Raw genomic sequence first — 19,752 nt, forward strand, 5'->3', positions numbered from 1 at the left:
AAAAAAAAAAAAAAAAAAAAAATTGAATGCAAAAGGCAAGACAAAACATTTACTAAAGAGTATGATGTCCACTAGGCTAGCGACATACACAAAAGACTGTTAACATATTTTTTTAAAATAATAGTTTCTAGTTGGCGAACAAATATAAAATTGTGTTATCTTCTCCATACCCTTCTATACTTTTCAAGCATCCTGTAATTAGCATGTATTACTTGTGTAATAAAGGAAAGTAGTCGCTTTTAAGAAGAAAATAACTCTACGCTAGAAGATATTTAAAGCATCAGTGCTAAATGGGTTAGCACAGTAGGGCTTGTGGGGTTGAGAGCCTCACAAGGCCAGGCAGCCCCAACACACCATGGCGAGCCCTCAGTGGAGCAATGCTAAGTCTCATCCTGGGAGAGGCTGTTTGCAGGGCTGACTCTGCTGCCCACCCTGAGCCATCCTGCTGTGGAAGTGAGGTTATTAATTTAATGAGATCAGCACAAACTACATGTCAGAACTGGATAGGAATTTCCACTCCTCACCCTCTACCTAGGTAACTTTGAGCAAGTTATTTATCCATTCTACTCTTTCGTTTCCTTATCCATATGATGAGGACAATAATATTGTCTGTGTGATTGGGTTGTTGTGAGGATTAAATGAGAGAAAACATGTAAAGTTTAGCATGTTACCTGCGATATAATTAATACTCATTAAACGGTCACTTTAAAAGGATGACAAAACACACTTTGCCCCATGGTCGATGATACGGTTTGGCTGTGTCTTCACCCAAATCTCATCTTGAATTGTAGCTCCCATAATCCCCGTGAGTCGTGGGAGGTCACTGAATCATGGGGGCAGTTACACGCATGTTGTTCTTGTGATAGTAAGTTCTCATGAGATACGATGGTTTTATAAGGGGCTTTTCCCCCTTTGCTCCGCACTTCTGTGGCCTGTCATCATATAAAACATGGCTGTTTCTCCAATCGCCATGATTATAAGTTTCCTGAGGCCTCCCCAGACATGTGGAACTGCGAGTCAATTAAACCTCTTTTCTTTATAAATTTCCCAGTTTTGCCCAGGTGTGGTACCTCACGCCTGTAATCCCAGCACTTTGGGAGGCTGAAGCAGGTGGATCACCTGAGGTCAGGAGTCCGAGACCAGCCTGACCAATATGGTGAAATCCTGTCTCTACTAAAAACACCAAAAAAATAGCCAGGTGTGGTGGCATGTGCCTGTAATCCCAGCTGCTTAGTAGGCTGAGACAGGAGAATTGCTAGAACCCAGGAGGCAGAAGTTGCAGTGAGCCAAGATCATGCCACTGCACTCCAGCCTGCACAACAGAGGGAGATTCTGTCTTAAAAAAAAAAAAAAAAAATCCAGTTTTGATTATGTCTTCATAGCAGTGTGAAAACAGACTAGTATGGTTGATGTAGAAAGAAGAGCTGAGGTGATGATTTGGCATCATCCTTAAGATACAGATGGAATACATTATTGCTAAAACCAGGTCCCTCTGAGTGGATTTGATTAAACTAGCCTGGTGTTTTGGTAGGCCAAAAAATATAGTTGTAATGCTTTAAATTTTGTCTAATAATAAGAAACCATGTTTCTTGTTTGCGATCACTCTAAATTCCCACAGGCACATTGTCTTCTTGTAAGACTAAAGTTTGATGCCAGTGTGTATAAGTTATATAAAAATTCTTCCCAAATTAAGGATAATTTGGATTTTTTTAGTATATTCAAGTATGTCCTGTGAGATTAATAGGCATAAGTTAATATTCTGTTGCAAGGATAGAACTGTCCCATTATGGATGTAACACTATAAACACCAAATACAATAAGATATCATGAGGGTTTTTTTTTTTTTTTTAGCAAATTAGGCAATGCACTGATGACAGAACTGATATAAACAATAGTTTCCAGTCATAAAGGCTCTGTGCGTGTGTGTGTGTATGCACGTATGTGTGTGAGATTCTGTGCTTGTGAATGCTTTTGTATGTTAAAATACTTGCAAATACCATAAAACACTAATAGCAGGTGGATTAAAAGGAAGGGATTAGGATGGTTCTTTTTTTCTCCTTTTTATTTCTCCTGTTGAAAATTTTTCTGTACTTTAATTACCGCTTTTACAAAGATGTTAAGTATAATTTAAGAAGAAGTGACATAGCCACGTGGTGGCAGTATTCCGTGAAGAATGTAATCTACATAGCTTCATTTCAGTCCTGTGCCTAATATTGGCTTGATTTCTTCTCTGACAATTGTGTTTATAAATTGTCTTATTTTAGATAACTGATTCCTTGTGAAATTTCCCTCTGAGAATTAAGCACCTCTTATGAATGACTTTAATTTAATGCACCTGGTTAATTTGGAACTGTGATAACAAATAGACTCTAAAGGAAGATTGTATTTATTCCCTGTTTGGGCTAATAAAATCCTAGTCAGATATAAAAATTGTTTTTATATGATGCAAATTAATAACTGAATGAGGTTTCATTGCCAAATAACCACCTGTAGTTTATACAACAGAATTACATTAACCTGTATTAAAAGCCAACAACACCATATATTACTGTTAAATTAAAAATGCTAATTTTAAAATAATAAAAGTGAAAACAAAAATACTACAGCAGCATATGCTATAAGCCCATGATCTTGCTAAATTGAAAATTGTGTTACCTTTTAATGTAGCATTTTTACTTTTTTTTTTTTTTTTTTGAGATGAAGTCTTGTTCTGTTGCCTAGGCTGGAGTGTAGTGGCGTGATCTCAGTTCACTGCAACCTCTGCCTCCTGGGTTCAAGTGATTCTCCTGCCTCAGCCTCCTGAGTAGCTGGGACTACAGGCACCTGCCACCATGCCCGGCTAATTTTTGTATTTTTAGTCGAGACAGGGTTTCACCATATTGGCCAGGCTGGTCTCGAACTCTTGACCTTATGATCCACTCCCCACCAACCCCACTCGTCATCCCAAAGCGCTGGGATTACAGGCATGAACCACTGCAACTGGCCAGTATTTTTATTCTTAAAATTTCAAAATAATGGAGATTCAGACTCCTGCCTGAGCTCCCTGCCAATGAATGTTGGCCTGTAAAGATACCACTTTAGATGAATAAACCTGCCTGTTGGCCATCAGGGCATAACCTTGTTCCCTCAGAGTTTGGTGGAAACATATACCCACGGAGCAAAAGAGACTTAGTGAGGCATTGAGAAGCCAAAAATATTTCTGATTTGTCACAATTCCCAGTGAAACATTTTCCTCTTGCTGTAGAGAAGCCAGAATAAAAAAAACACAGGAAATAACTTTTGGCTTTTCTGATGTTTTCATCTCCTAAAATTCCTCAACCATTGTTCTCAGAAAAATACCCTCCTCACAGTTATGCCTGCACCCAGAGCAGCTTTTTTTTTTTTTTTTTTTTGTATGTGAAATGGAGTCTCCCTCTGCTGCCCAGGCTGGACTGCCATGGCGCAATCTAGGCTCACTGCAGCCTCCACCTCCCACACTCCACCTTCAAGTGATTCTCCTTTCTCAGCTGCCCAAGTAGCTGGTATTACAGGCACGCACCACCACACCCGGCTAATTTTTGTATTTTTAGTAGAAACAGGGTTTCACCATGTTGCCCGGGCTGGTCTCAACTCCTGGCCTCAAGTGATCCACCTGCCTCGGCCTCCCAAAGTGCTGGGATTGCAAGCATGAGTCACTGCGTCTGGCCAGACCAAACTTTTTCAAAAATTTCTGAAGCCCCATAGGAACCTTTTCATTGGAAATGTAGGATCCTTTTCTCAAAGACAGTCACATGGGTCACATTGCTCCTTATACAAGCCTGTGATATCTCAGCCTCAAGTTGTGATTTCTCCCTGCCTCCAAAAGTAATTTTTTTAAAAGAAAAATTTGAGCACTGAAATCAGAATGACGGAATACACAGGGCTTGAAGCAGTCTCAGGGATCCAAGGCTTAGAGCCATCTTCAGAAATGTCTTCTGCCAGTTGGGAGAATTGTGACCTTGAAGTCATTTCTGTCAGCTTTTAATTATCAGGAAGGGGGAGACTGGCAAGGCTGCACCAGGACCCCTTTGAGTTGAGACTGAAAGTTAGGTGCCAGGGTTGCTCACCCTGCCCTGGTCAGAAGCATTCATTAGCAGTGTCCTGACAGCCTTTATAACTAGACCAGGCTGTCAGGATCTTTGCCATCTGGAAAAGAGCAGAGAGAAGTCATTGGTGACATCCCACGCCGGTGTTACAACACCAAAGTGCCTGCTAACCAAAATTAGGTTTCTTATGAGGAGCCAGGAGAAGGTGAACAGCATCCCAAAGATTGTGCAAAGGCAAAAGTGACACATCTTGGAGACCTTCAAGGAAATCTGAACCTTATTGTACCATCAATTGCAAGGAATCAAATAGAGATCAGTTATCGTGCATTTTTTCTGGCTCAGTAAAATAAAACTCCTTGGTATTTGCCACCTAGAAGCCTTATGAAATTAGGAGACACACCTTGAAGTTTTACAACCTAGGTAGATTATAATTGCCCTTGCAGTGTTTTCTCCTTTGAGGTTTACCCAATTAAATAAAAGGAAGAAAAGACACACACTCGAAGGCCATTGCTTTTATGCCACCCTTCAAGTCCATTAAAGTTATTGGTTTACTTTAGTCCTCTCTAAACAAGGGAAGAAACCCTGTTGGGAAATTTGGCAAGCGGAGTGCAAAATGTAAGAAACTGATACTCTTTCCTTTTGGTTTAAGTTCCCCAGGTCACATCAAAATCATTCCAACACGACACATGGAATTCTGGGCTAACAGTTGCTTCTATCTCTACAGGACAGCTTACTTCTGGTAAGAAAATACCACTTAGACTTTTTGAGTAGTCTTTTAGTAATTGCCCATTTTAACCCATCATACTGAAAAAATCACATCAGGTGTTAAGTTTCTGGACAATAAGATATGCCTTATGCCCTCCATAGGAAAATATAGACAAAGTACAAAGATCTGCTTAAAACTGAACATAAGAAGTGGCTTAGGTGGATTTTGCCAGCTTTTGCAATAGATTGTACACATTTTTAAAATTTTTTTATTTATTTTATTTTATTTTTTGAGACAGAGCCTTGCTCTGTCACCCAGGCTGGAGTGCAATGGTTCATCCACCATCATGCCCAGCTAATTTTTGCATTTTTGTAGAGATGGGGTTTCACCATGTTAGTCAGGCTGGTCTTGAACTCTTGACCTCATGTGATCCACCCACCTCAGCCTCCCAAAGTGCTGGGATTACAGGCGTGAGCCACCGCACCCAGCCACATTTTTATTTTAATAGCTGCTAGGGCTCAAGACCCAAAAACTTCTTTCCAAACAAATTAGTTACCTATCTTGTGCTAGGACTTCTTGAGACATCTTCTTCAATCTTCAAAACAACCCATGAGATAAGTGTTATGCATCTATTTTATAATGAGGAAACTGAAACTTAGGAAAATTTCATGAGCAGTAGATTTTGAAGAATGATGACAAATTGCACACATTCTATCTCACACAAAAAGTTAAAAAAAAAATCAGTATGATTGTGACCAGCTTTAGACATTGTTACAGCAGTGGGGAATTCTCACCTGTGTCAGACAAGCCAAATGAAGTTCACCACTAAGAATTTATATGAAATTTGCATGCACAAGCTGACCACATTTGCTGGATGCACTTCTAAAAACCCAATGACATCAGATACATGTAGCCCAACTTTCTCAAACAAAAAGTTGTTTCCTGGGGTCGTTGTGCACTCTGGAAAAACAGTCACTTTGTGGCCCAAGGTAAAGGTTAATGTTGCTTCCCCCCATCCTTTCTCCTTTTGCTTTGAGCAGAGTAGACAGAATCGTAATTCTGGTATCACATGAACACAAATACTTGGTTAAAATTATTTTTCTTTCCTTTCATTAGACAACAGAGAAGACATTGGACTTTTATTGGGAATGATCGTCTTTGCTGTTATGTTGTCAATTCTTTCTCTGATTGGGATATTTAACAGATCACTCCGAACTGGGTAGGTTTTTGCAGAATTTCTGTTTTCTGATTTAGACTACATGTATATGTGTCACCAAAATTTAGTCATTTCAGTTGTTTACTAGAAAAATCTGTTAACATTTTTATTCAGATAAAGGAAAATAAAAGGAACAATGTTTAATAAGTACTTACTCATGCCAAACTCTTTACAGATGTCTTTCCTTTTATCCTCAAAATGACCCTGCCAGAAAAACTTCCTGATCTGTTTTACAGATGACTTAAATGAGGCTTAAAGAGGCTAAGTCCTCAGCCCAGGATCACTGAACACTAAGCCCTGAGGCCAAACACAGCTGATATTAAAGCCCATTTCTCTCCTTTACTACACGGCCTTTTCCATTGTACCTCAAATTTACCTACAGTACCTGGATTCTTGAGAGTGGTGAAGTCACAAATTGCCTTGTTTTAAAAGAAAAACTTCAGTCAAATTAAATTTAAAGGAGTTTAATTGAGCAATGAATGTGCGAATTGAGCAGCCCCCAGAATTACAGCAGATTCAGAGAGACTCCAGGGATGCCTTGTGGTCAGAGCAAATGTATAGACAAAAAAAAAAAAAAGAGAAGTGACATACAGAAATTGGCAGTGGAGTACAGAAACAGCTGGATAGGTTATGGGTTGGCGTTTGCCTTATTTGAACACAGTTTGAACACTTAGCAGTCTATGACTGGTTGAAGTATGGCTGCTGGGATTGGCCAAGACTCAGCTATTTTTACAGGCACATACTGCTAAGTTAGGTTTTCTTTTTTTTTTTTTTTTTTCACCCAGACCGGAGTGCAGTGGCCGGATCTCAGCTCACTGCAAGCTCCGCCTCCCTGGTTTGCGCCATTCTCCTGCCTCAGCCTCCTGAGTAGCTGGGACTACAGGCGCCCGCTACCGCGCCCGGCTAGTTTTTTGTATTTTTTAGTAGAGACGGGGTTTCACCATGTTAGCCAGGATGGTCTCGATCTCCTGACCTCGTGATCCGCCCGTCTCGGCCTCCCAAAGTGCTGGGATTACATGCTTGAGCCACCGCGCCCGGCCTAAGTTAGGTTTTCAATCTTGTCTGCCTATTAGGCTAGGTTACAGTTCATCCATAAGGACACGAATATAGAAGTATGGAGTCCTTCTCAGATCATATTCAGTTTGCTTTAATAATTCCCCCCTTTTGATGATTTTCTCAATTTTGAGAGACTGACCAAAACTTTAGTCATTGATGTCACTATCACCTTTGTAATGTACTTACATGGTCTTGAAACCCACAGGGAAACAGTAGAACAGTGGGTTCTATAAGGTGGGAACAAGGACTGAGTGGAAGGTACCTTCTTATGCTGAAACATCCTGTTTATGGGAGAAAAACAAAACCTGGTCTGTTCTAGGATCTATGTGTTTCCTTAAAGTCTTAGCTTGATTATGTCATATTTAGCATGAGCAACTCCATTTTGTTTTGGTTTGGTCTTTTGGAGTCTGGTGCATGAGCTCAGTCCAAAACAATGGCCTCCCATAATTTTGTTTTAAAAAAAAAATCCCCGTTTTTGGTCAGGTTCTCACTTAGGTGAGAGTGTGACCAAAACTTAGGGCCTCAGTGCCACTCTCAGTTACCATCATTTTGGGTTTCTGGTCTCAGCATAAGTTACGGTGTCCTGGTGGTCGTACATTTCTTTTAGCTCTTGTTATTCCAGTTGAAGAGAGACCATTTGATATTCTGGAGATGGCTGCTTGTAAACATTTAAAACCTTTGAGAGAATACAGTGTACCAGGGAGATTACTATTAGGACTATTGGGAGAATAATACTAAGAGTCTGGAGCATGTTCTTTACCCAGGGTCCTCATAAACCAAACCAACCATCTAAAATCAAATACATGAAAGAATGAGCTAGACGAAGAGTCTGCTCACTTAACTAAGAGATTTTTTTCATTAATCCCCTACAACTGAATCACTATAAATACCCGATGTTTTCTCCATAGGCCATAAGTGCCAGCAGCTGTTTAGCCAATACTTTTCTGTTTGGCCAATTATATTATTTCACGTAACTTTCACAAGAGAATTGTGTAACCATAGCCTTTACAGTAGAATCTGCTATAGAGCCTATCATGAGGGATACATTTCTAATCAGTGCCTCTTTTACTTCAAAGTATAGAAAAAAAGACCTAACAAATGATGCCCTTCTAGAAGAGTGAAGGCCTCCTGGCAATGTTCTCTTTAGCCCATGATGTGGCTTAAGAGGCATAAATCAATGTTCTGTTTCTGACTGATTATGAGGCAACATATGAACTCTTAAAATTTCTCAGCTGCATTGGGCCTTCATCTTTTATCTACCAAAGTATAACATTATCCATGTGTAAGGCTGGCTGCAAAATCCTTCACAAATAAACATACACCCCATAATACACACATAACGGAACTCCTTTTCACTTCTACTGTTCATAGAGGCATAAGCAAGAAAAAAATATTCAAAGGTAAGAGTCTCATGATAGCAGAGAAGTCTGAATCCATGATTTTGGGATAAGCTGTTCACATTAAGCATGCTGTCATCTGGGGAGAAACCATCCTGGTTAGCTTTACCTTAAGGGTTGCAATGGGTGTGGAAGGACCCTTCTCAGTTGTGAGATTATGAAAGTTGTGGAACCTTTTGAAACCGAAGTTCAAGGTCCCAAAGTTTTGCTGTAGTGTGGATGGCAAGGACAGTCTTTCTCTACTGTTCTCAGAAGATTCATTCTTTGGGTTCTAGATTTTAAAGGGATGGATTGTCCTCAGTGAACCATAAACAGCTTTTTTTAACCATGTAAAAATATACTGTAGCATAACAATCTACTATTATAATATCAGTCTTCTTGCACGGGAAAGCTTTCATACAACCAGAAAACATGCATTGAAAGTGACAATTGAGTGAAATCTCTTACAAATATTTAAATGTCTCATCAAGTAGCCAAATGTACTTGAAGCTTTGATTGTTTTCCCAGGAATATGGGTTTGACAAACAAACATTGTTTATAAGCATTTTAGTAGTTTATAAGTCACCATGCAAACATATTTAATTTGGATCATTTTATCTTTTCCATTACAAGTCGTGGAATGCAGAACTTTTAATAATAAAAGCCTTAAGGACTCTGGAAGGACAAAGTGGCCGTCTTGGTTCTCCATAAGTCCATGCTTAAAAATGGGTTTATGTCCTCTGGAATACCTGTTGTTTCTCCAATTTAGGTGCATAGCACTGATAACTGATGAGTGAGTTATCATAGGTAATTTGATGCAGGTCATGGAGTTTATTCAAATTGTATTTCTAAACAATTTTAGTATTAGCTGATTTAGCATGCTGATTTCTCTTTTTTTTTCTTATACTTTAAGTACTGGAGTACACGTGCAGAACGTGCAGGTTTGTTACATAGCTATACATATGCCATGGTGGTTTGCTGCACCCGTCAACCCATCAAGGACATAACCCATGCAAAGGACATTAACTCATCCTTTGTTATGGCTGCATAGTATTCAATGATGTATGTGTGCCACATTTTCTTTATCCCATCTATCATTGATGTGCATTTGGGTTGGTTCCAAGGCTTTGCTATTGTGAACAGTGCTGCAATAAACATACACGTGCATGTGTCTTTATAGTAGAATGATTTATAATCCTTTGGGTTATACCCAGTGATGGGATGGCTGGGTCAAACGGTATTTCTGGTTCTAGATCCTTGAGGAATTGCCACACTGTCTTCCACAACGGTTGAACTAATTTACACTCCCATCAACAGTGTAAAAGTGTTCCTATTTCTCCACAGCCTTGCCAGCATCTCTTGTTTCCTGACTTTTTAATGATCGCCATTCTAACTGGCGTGACATGGTATCTCATTGTGGTCTTGATTTGCATTTCTCTAATGACCAGTGATGATGAGCTTCTTTTCATATGTTTGTTGGCCACATAAATATCTTCTTTTGAGAAGTGTCTGTTCATATCCTTCACCCACTTTTTGATGGGGTTGTTTTTTTCTTGTAAATTTGTTTAAGTTCCTTGTAGATTCTGGATATTAGCCCTTTGTTGGATGGGTAGATTGCAAAAGTGTTCTCCCATGTTGCCTGTTCACTCTGATAATAGTTTATTTTGCTGTGCAGAAGCTCTTCAGTTTAATTAGATCCCATTTGTCAATTTTGGCTTTTGTTGCCATTGCTTTTGGTGTTTTCATCATGAAGTCTTTGCCCTTGCCTATGTCCTGAATGGTATTGTCTAGGTATTTGTCTAGGGTTTTTATGGTTTTAGCTCTTATGTTTAAATATTTAATCCATTTGAGTTAATTTTTGCATAAGGTGGAAGGAAGGGATGCACTTCCAGCCTTACGCATATGGCTAGCCAGTTTTCCCAACACGATTTATTAAATAGGGAATCCTTTCCCCATTGCTTGTTTTTGTCAGGTTTGTCAAATATCAGATGGTTGTAGATGTGTGGTGTTATTTCTGAGGTCTCTGTTCTGTTCCATTGTTCTATATATCTGTTTTGGTACCAGTACCATGCTGTTTTTGTTACTGTAGCCTTGTAAGATAGTTTGAAGTCAGGTAGTGTGATGCCTCCAGGTTTGTTCTTTTTGCTTAGAATTGTCTTGGCTATGTGGTCTCTTTTTTGGTTCCATATGAAATTTAAAGTAGTTTTTTCCAATTCTGTGAAGAAAGTCACTGGTAGCTTGATGGGGATAGCATTGAGTCTATAAATTACTTTGGGCAATATGGCCATTTTCACGATATTGATTCTTCCTATCCATGAGCATGGATTTCCATTTGTTTGTATCCTCTCTTAATTCCTTGAGCAGTGATTTGTAGTTCTTTTTGAAGAAGTCCTTCACATCCCTTGTAAGTTGTAATCCTAGGTTTTTTATTCCCTTTGTAGCAATTGTTAATGGGAGTTCACTCATGATTGGCTCACTGTTTGCCTGTTATTGCTGTATAGGAATGCTTGTGGTTTTTTTGCGCATCAATTTTGTATCCTGAGAGTTTGCTAAAGTTGCTTATCAGTGTAAGAAGATTTTGGGCTGAGACGATGGAGTTTTCTAAATATACAATCATGTCATCTGCAGAGACAATTTGACTTCCTCTTTTCCTAATTGAATACTCTTTATTTCTTTCTCTTGCCTATTGCGCTGGCCAGGATTTCCAATACTATGTTGAAAAGGAATGGTGAGAGAGGGCAGCTTTGTCTTGTGCCAGTTTTCAGAGGGAATACTTCCAGTGTTTGTCCATTCAGTATGATATTTGCTGTGGGTTTGTCATAAATAGTTCTTATTATTTTGAGATACATTCCATCAATACCTAGTTTATTGAGAGTTTTTAGCATGAAGGACTGTTGAATTTTGTCAAAGGCCTTTTCTGCATCTATTCAGGTTATCATGTAGTTTGCATCTTTAGTTCTGTTTATGTGATGGATTACATTTATTGATTTGCCTATGTTGAACCAGTCTTGCATTCCAGGGATAAAGCTAACTTGATCGTGGTGGATGAGTTTTTTGATGTGCTGCTGGATTCTGTTTGCCAGTATTTTATTGAGGATTTTCGCATCGATGTTTATCAGGGATATTGGCGTAAAATTTTCTTTTTTTGTTGTGTTTCTGCCAGGTTTTGGTATCAGAATGATGCTGGCCTCATAAAATGAGGTAGGGAGTATTCCCTCTTTTTCTACTGTTTGGAATAGTTTCAGAAGGAATGGTACCAGCTCCTCTTTATACCTCTGGTAGAATTTGGCTGTGACTCCGTCTGGTCCTAGACTTCTTTTGGTTGGTAGGCTATTAATTACTGCCTCAATTTCAGAACTTGTTGTTGGTCTGTTCAGGGATTTGACTTCTTCCTGGTTTGGTCTTGGGAGGGTGTATGTGTCCAGGAATTTATCCATTTCTTCTAGATTTTCTAGTTTATTTGCATGTAGGTGTTTATAGTATTCTCTGATGATAGTTTATATTTCTGTGGGATTGATGGTGATATCCCCTTTATCATTTTTTATTGCATCTATTTGATTCTTCTCTCTTTTCTTCTTTATTAGTCTTACTAGCGGTCTATTTACTTTGTTGATCTTTTCAAAAAACCAGCTCCTGGATTCATTGATTTTTTTGAAGGGTTTTTCATATCTCTATCTCCTTCAGTTCTGCTCTGATCTTAGTTACTTCTTGTCTTCTGCTAGCTTTGAATTTCTTTGCTCTTGCTTCTCTAATTCTTTTAATTGTGATGTTAGGGTGTTGATTTTAGATCTTTCCAGCTTTGTGATGTGGGCATTTAGTGCTATAAATTTCCCTGCACACACTGATATAAATGTGTCCCAGAGATTCTGGTATGTTGTGTCTTTGTTCTCATTGGTTTCAAAGAACATCTTTATTTCTGCCTTCATTTTGTTATCTATCCAGTAGTCGTTCAGGAGCAGGTTGTTCAGTTTCCATGTAGTTGTGTGGTTTTGAGTGAGTTTCTTAATCCTGAGTTCTAATTTGATTGCACTGTGGTCTGAGAGATAGTTTGTTATGATTTCCATTCTTTTGCATTTGCTGAGGAGTGTTTTACTTCCAATTATGTGGCCAATTTTAGAATAAGTGCAATGTAGTGCTGAGAAGAATGTATATTCTGTTGATTTGGAGTGGAGAGTTCTGTAGATGTCTATAGGTCCTGCTTGGTCCAAATCTGAGTTCAAGTCCTGGATATCCTTGTTAATTGTCTGTCTCGCTGATCTGTCTAATGTTGACAGTGGGGTGTTAAAGTCTCCCACTATTATTGTGTGGGAGTCTAAGTCTCTTTGTAGGTCTCTAAGAACTGACTTTATGAATCTGGGTGCTCCTATATTGGGTGCATATGTATTTAGGATAGTTAGCTCTTCTTGTTACATTACTTCTTTTATCATTATGTAATGCCCATCTTTGTCTCTTTTGATCTTTGTTGGTTTAAAGTCTGTTTTATCAGAGACTAGGATTGCAACCCCTGCTTTTTTTTTTCTTTCCATTTGCTTGGTAAATCTTCCTTCATCCCTTTATTTTGTGTGTGTCTTTACATGTGAGATGGGTCTTCTGAATACAGCACACCAATGGGTCTTGATTCTTTATCCAATTTGCCAGTCTGTGTCTTTTAATTGGGGCAGTTAGCCCATTTACATTTTTTTTTTTTTTTTTTGAGACAGAGTTTCACTCTTGTTGCCCAGACTGGAGTGCAATGGCACAATCTCGGCTCATTGCAACCTCCACCTCCCAGGTTCAAGCAATTCTCCTGCCTCAGCCTCCCTAGTAGCTGGGATTACAGGCATGTGCCACCACACCCGGCTAATTTTGCATTTTCAGTAGAGATAGAGTTTCTCCATGTTGGTCAGGCTGGTTGCAAACTCCCGACCTCAGGTGATCTGCCCGCCTAGGCCTCCCAAACTGGGATTACAGGCATGAGCCACCAAGCCCGGCCTAGCCCATTTACTTTTAAGGTTAATATTGTTATATATGAATTTGATCCTGTCATTATGATGTTAGCTGGTTATTTTGCCCGTTAGTTAATGCGGTTTCTTCATACCATCAATGGTCTTTGCAATTTGGTATGTTTTTGCAGTGACTGGTACTGGTTTTCCTTTCCGTGTTTAGTGCTTCCTTCAGGAGCTCTTGTAAGGCAGACCTGGTGGTGACAAAATCTCTCAGTATATACTTGTGTGGAAAGGATTTTATTTCTCCTTCGCTTATGAAGCTTAGTTTGGCTGTATATGAAATACTGGGTTGAAAATTCTTTTCTTTACCAATGTTGAATATTGGCCCCTACTTTCTTCTGGCTTATAGTGTTTTTGCTGAGAGATCCACTGTTAGTCTGATGGGCTTCCCTTTATGGGTAACCAGACCTTTTCCTCTGGCTGCCCTTAACATTTTTTCCTTCATTTCAACCTTGGCGAATCTGATGATTTGTGTCTTGGGGTTCCTGTTCTCAAGGAATGTCTTTGTGGTGTTCTCTGTATTTCCTGAATTTGAATGTTGGCGTGTCTTACTAGGTTGGGGAAGTTCTCTTGGATAATATTCGGAAATGTGTTTTCCAACTTGGTTCCATTTTCTTTGTCACTTTGAGATACACCATTCAAATGTAGATTTGGTCTTTTCACATAGTCCCATATTTCTTGGAGGTTTTGTTTGTTTCTGTTCATTCTTTTTTCTCTGATCTTGTCTTCTTGCTTTATTTCATTGAGTTGATCTTCAATCTCTGATATTCTTTCTTCTGCTTGATTGACTCGGCTATTGATACTTGTGTATGCTTCACAAAGTTCTTGTACTGTGTTTTTCAGCTCCATCAGGTTATTTATGTTCTTCTCTACACTGGTTATTCTAGCTAGCAATTTGTCTTTTCTTCAAGGTTCTTAGCTTTCTTGCATTGGGTTAGAACATGCTGCTTTAGCTCAGAGGAGTTTGTTATTACCCACTTTCTGAAGCCTACTTCTGTCAATTCATCAAACTCATTCTCCATCCAGTTTTGTTCCCTTGCTGGCGAGGAGTTGTGATCCTTTGGAGGGGAAGAGGCATTCTGGTTTTTGGAAATTTCAGCTTTTTTGTGCTGGTTTCTCCCAATCAAGCCAGTGGATATTAGCTTGCTGGGCTCCATGGGGGGTGGGACCCACTGAGTCAGGCACCAGAGGGAATCTCCTGATCTGCTACTTGTGAAGACTGTGGAAAAAGTGCAGTATCTGGGCTAGAGTGTACCATTCCTCCCAGTACAGACTCTCATAGCTTCCTTTGACTAGGAAAGGGAAATCCCCCGATCCTTGTGCTTCCTGGGTGAGGTAACACACCACCTTTCTTAGGTTCACCCTCCATAGACTACACCCACTATCCAACCAATCCCAGTGAGATGAACTTAGTACCTCAGTTGGAAATGCAGAAATCACCACCTTCTTCATGGATCTCTCTGGGAGCTGCAGACAGGACCTGTTCCTATTCAGCCATCTTGCTAGCTCTCTAGCATGCTGATTTTTCATCCTGATTTAGCATGAAAATCTGGCAGAGTATTTTCATAGTATTTAATTAATTTTTGTTCTACTTCAGTTAGCAGTTTTATAAACCAGTTAGTCTTTTTATTAAAGTTTTAGGGATTCTTACCAGTCTAAATGATATGAATTTAAAGTTATTAGAAACCTGTATTCAAGAGTGCTTTTTAAGGTCCTTTTTATCCTTTCATGAACTTTCTAAAAGATACCATATTCTAGGATTTTGCGTGTTTGTGAAGTTTTCAGAAATTGCACTAGCATTAAGTAATTAACTTAATGTAATGACTTTAAATAGTGATAGTTAAAAACACAGTTCACAAGGAAATTTGGTTATCTCTGTGGTCTATGATAACTTAACATAATAACCTTAATTATGATTGAAAGGATATATTGAGACACTAGAATTTTAGAAATCCTATACAATTTTGGAACATATATTAATGTTATTCATTAAAATATAACCTGAAGAACATTAAACATTGTTTTTATTTTGACAATCCCATGTAACTAAACATATCAGATAATTCTGTTTACCTCTCCTTTGAATGCTTCGAGGGCCCTCTGTAGCATCCAAAATTGGGGGGTTAGAAAGACAATTTTGAAGCTGAAATTTCATTTTGGGAAGCCTATAAAATACATTGAAGGTTTAAAACACTTGATATTATGCTTAACCAGTTTTGACCATGAGGTGAGATTCTTGTAAACATTTTATAACCCTTTACATATTTTTGTCAAAAAGCAGATCAGTGCTCTAAGAAAAACCTGTTGTGCTTTCATTTCCATTTTAATTTACAGAAAAACTTAACAACACTTATTTATCTTTAGCCAATGTCTGCACAGAATTTCTTTTTATGAGATTAACTTTTCACAAACCTTCCACAATGTGTTCAAACCTTTAGCTTTATTTTAATTTAAAACAATCTTTTAACCCTCTAACCTAGACAAATATTTACATTCCTGTGCCTTATAACCTTCTAGTAAAAATGCATTTTAGTTTCCTTACACACCTTGCATGTAAATCTATTTTCAGTAGTCTTGACTACATGTTGTAATGGTAACTGTTAGCAACTTTTAATTTGGGTGCATAAATTTCCTTTCATGTATCCTTTCATGACTTATACAGACAATCTGTGACGTGCTTAGACTTTCTGAATTGTTCTAATCATCTCTGTTTTTAAGCAACCAGTTATTTTACTTTAGGACAAGAATTTACCATACAATATCCTTTCTTATATAAAATCTATTTTCTTTATAACCTATTTTGCATAGCTAGGGGAGCATGGCTAATTCCACATATCCCCAGGCCTTATTGAGAATCCAATGTCTCCAAGGTAGGTAAATTGGACAATTTTCAAAAGTCAAAGCAGTTTATGACCTTAAAGCATTAGTCAACCTAATATCTGACCTGTCTAATTTAGACAAAATGCCTTTATTTTACCAATAATCTTTAAAGCTGTTTTTATTTCCCAAATATTACTAAAGTTACGTGAACTAAGACATTACAGTTTTTATTTTTTCTTCCAAAATGTTTTATCTAAGCACTTATTTTTCTTTAAGCCAATTACTTAGAACTCTTTTATATAAACATCACACACACAACACGTATATAACTACACAGAGAACAAGATCCAGTAGTTGTAGGATTTTTCATTTGCCAGTTTCTTTATTGGATTACTGAACTTGGAGTGGAGCTCATCAAGAAATGGCTAGGAAAACATGCAGTTTCTGGGGTCTAATAAGCAGACACAGCTGGAAGTCAAAACGGATTTTGAGAGAGATCTATTTGCTTTTTTTTTTTTTTTTTCTTTTGAGACGTAGTCTCTCGCTCTGTCGCCCAGGCTGGAGTGCAGTGGCGCGATCTCGGCTCACTGCAAGCTCCGCCTCCCGGGTTTACGCCATTCTCCTGCCTCAGCCTCCCGAGTAGCTGGGACTACAGGCGCCCGCCATCTCGCCCGGCTAGTTTTTTGTATTTTTTTAGTAGAGACGGGGTTTCACCGTGTAGACCAGGATGGTCTCAATCTCCTGACCTCGTGATCCACTGTCTCGGCCTCCCAAAGTGCTGGGATTACAGGCTTGAGCCACCGCGCCCGGCCTATTTGCTTTTAATTCTTGGGGTTCCATGAGGAAAACAGAGGGTTTTTTTCCAAAACAGGGTCAGTTGCACCTTCTTTATTTTTCCTAAGGAGTCCTAGGCTATCAGAAGCTATCTTAGGGCCTCTTATGTGTGCCTTAAGAGTGACAAGACAAAATGGAGAAAAATAATTCAGTCAACCGAGAAGAAAAAACCTTTCTCAGCAAAACAAGATCCACAAAAATAAAAGATATAAAGGCAGCCAGGTGCCGTGGCTCACACCTGTAATCCCAGCACTTTGGGAGGCCGAGGCAAGCGGATCACAAGGTCAGCAGATCAAGACCATCCTGGCTAACACGGTGAAACCCCATCTGTACTAAAAATACAAAAAATTAGCTGGGCATGGTGGTGGGCACCTGTAGTCCCAGCTACTTGGGAGGCTGAGGCAGGAGAATGGCATGAACCCAGGAGGTGGAGCTTGCAGTGAGCCGAGATTGTGCCTCTGCACTCCAGCCTGGGCAACAGAGTGAGACTGTCTCAAAAAAAGAAAAGAAAAGAAAAGACATAAAGGCCTTTTAAATATACCTATAGCTTGGCTATCCACTTTTAATTAAGCTGACTCTTAAATATAGTGCTCTTTAAAAAATCCTTTTAAAGTTCTTGTTACCCAACTTTAGCCATGCCAAGTGGCCAATATTTCTGGCTTTTGAACTTTACCTCCCAGGTGCTCAGAGAAAGGAAAATTCAAGACAATTCACAGAAGGGAAGAGAATCAACAAATGGTAAAGTTCATGCAGGTATCAAATCAGAAAGGACTCATTCCTTAACCCAGGAATTGAACCCAGGCCACCACTGTGAAAGTAAAAAACTTTTGCTACTGAGCTACAGTACTGGGCTGTCTCCATTATGCTTCCCAGAAGGACTCCAGAGTAGTTAATTTTGAGTTTGCAAAGACTTTTAACTACTCAACATAATTTTTAGAGCTAACTGTGACATGAACCCTGAAATTCCTGTTCCCTTGAAGGCAGAGACCAAGAGAAAGTGCCACCATGTGGTTACAAAGTCAAGCTCCCAAGGATGTAAAACAAGATGGAGACCTCATCCAGTTTTTTTTTTTTTTTTTTTTTGATGCACTTCAGTGTGTTGTTGTTCGTTTGGAATGTTCCATTGTAAGTTATCTTTAGTAAGATTTTGTGATTTCTGTAAGACTAGGCTGCCTCCCAATATATAAACCGGAAAGAACTCTGCTTTTCAGAAGTTAAGGATCTCATTTTTACCTAAAATATTGGCTTTGCTTTCAGGTTCCCTTGATAAACTTAGCCAATGACTTTTCCTACCTAAATGTGCAAGAAAAATGAAACAAAGGTGTGGAAAACAAAAATCCCTGTGAATTTTCAAATGCCAAATTTTACAACCCCTGCGATAGTACCATTTACTACCAGTTTCTTTCTGACCTAGTCAAATCTAAGAGGCCTCTAACTGGATCCAATCCAGTTAATTACTGATCAAATCCCATCCTGGACCCAGTCCAGTTTCTGTTGTGACTTCTGAACCCAGTTTGGAACAGAAATTTGCTCAAAGAAACTTGGAGAGTTCAAAACACAAATCTGTGGAGCTCTGAAATTCAAGAGAGAACTTACCATGATCCCCAGCTACTCTGAGAGATCAAAGGACACAAGTAGGCCCAAGAGGTTCCTTGCTTGTTCCCTCAGTGCTCCTGGGAGTCATTAGAAGGTCTAATTCATATCCCACTTCTGACACCATCTAGTAAAAGAAAAACTTCACCAGTTTAAAGGAGTTTAATTGAGCAAGGAACAATTTGCAAATTGGGCGGCCCCAGAATCACAGCAGATTCAGACAGACTCTAGCAATGCCTTGTGGTCAGAACAAATTTATAGACAAAAATAAAGAGAGAGAGAGAGAAGTGACATACAGAAATTGGCAGTGATGTACAGAAACAGCTGGTTGGTTACAGGTTGGCATTTGTCTTATTTGAACAGTTTGAACACTTAGCAGTCTATAAGTGGTTGAAGTATGTTCCACTGGGATTGGCCAAGACTCAGTTATTGTTACAGGCACATACTCCTAAGTCAGGTTTTTGCTCTTGTCTGCCTGTTAAGCTAGGTCATAGTTCATCCACAGGGATGCAAATACAGAGGTATGAAGTCCTTCTCAGGCCATATTTAGTTTGCTTTGACACTTGAATTCCACCCAAACAAATCAGCTTGAATCAGTGTGAAGAGAAGTGTGGCAACTTTTAAATTTGTCAGTTCCTTACCAATTGTGTTGGTGTTTTAGCATTCGGCCCCAAAGTTCCTTACTCTTGGCCCCCTTCAGTTTTTTCCCTCCTGTGATGGTATTAATAAAGATCTATGCTTAGTTATTTAAAATGAGACTTTGAGAAAAGCAAGACACTTAGATTTCTAAATTTTACTGATGCATTGAGTATTTCTAAGCTGCTGATCGACTAGAGTTGTTTGGTGTGGCAGTTCCCCAGTATGTCCAGTTGCTCACAAATTTTGACTTGAATGTTCTTTGCCAAATTGGCACTGAGTTTCTCCTTCTTGCCATCATTTGCTTCATGAAAGAATCTTTCTTTCATTTACATTTATAATCAAATGCAGCAGAAATATTTTGAATGAGCTATTCTAAATAAAGTCTACTAATGATTTCTTCTCTAGATAGGTTTTTCACTCAGAACCTAATTATATATTATAATATATGATATAATATGTATTA

At 38.9% G+C, this 19,752-nt stretch overlaps 1 protein-coding gene across 1 annotated transcript in view; it reads left to right on the forward strand.

Annotated features, from left to right (window-relative positions):
* IL23R (interleukin 23 receptor) overlaps window positions 1-19,752 on the forward strand; it is an 85,390-nt gene that overhangs the window by 59,807 nt on the left and 5,831 nt on the right. Inside the window, exons 8-9 of the mRNA XM_011936872.1 lie at window positions 4,714-4,803; window positions 5,887-5,989. Coding sequence (XP_011792262.1) covers window positions 4,714-4,803; window positions 5,887-5,989 — 193 coding nt within the window. The remainder of the gene's footprint in view (window positions 1-4,713; window positions 4,804-5,886; window positions 5,990-19,752) is intronic.

This window comes from Colobus angolensis, unplaced genomic scaffold, assembly GCF_000951035.1.
Source record: "Colobus angolensis palliatus isolate OR3802 unplaced genomic scaffold, Cang.pa_1.0 Scaffold158, whole genome shotgun sequence".
NCBI classification, from domain to species: Eukaryota; Metazoa; Chordata; class Mammalia; order Primates; family Cercopithecidae; genus Colobus; species Colobus angolensis.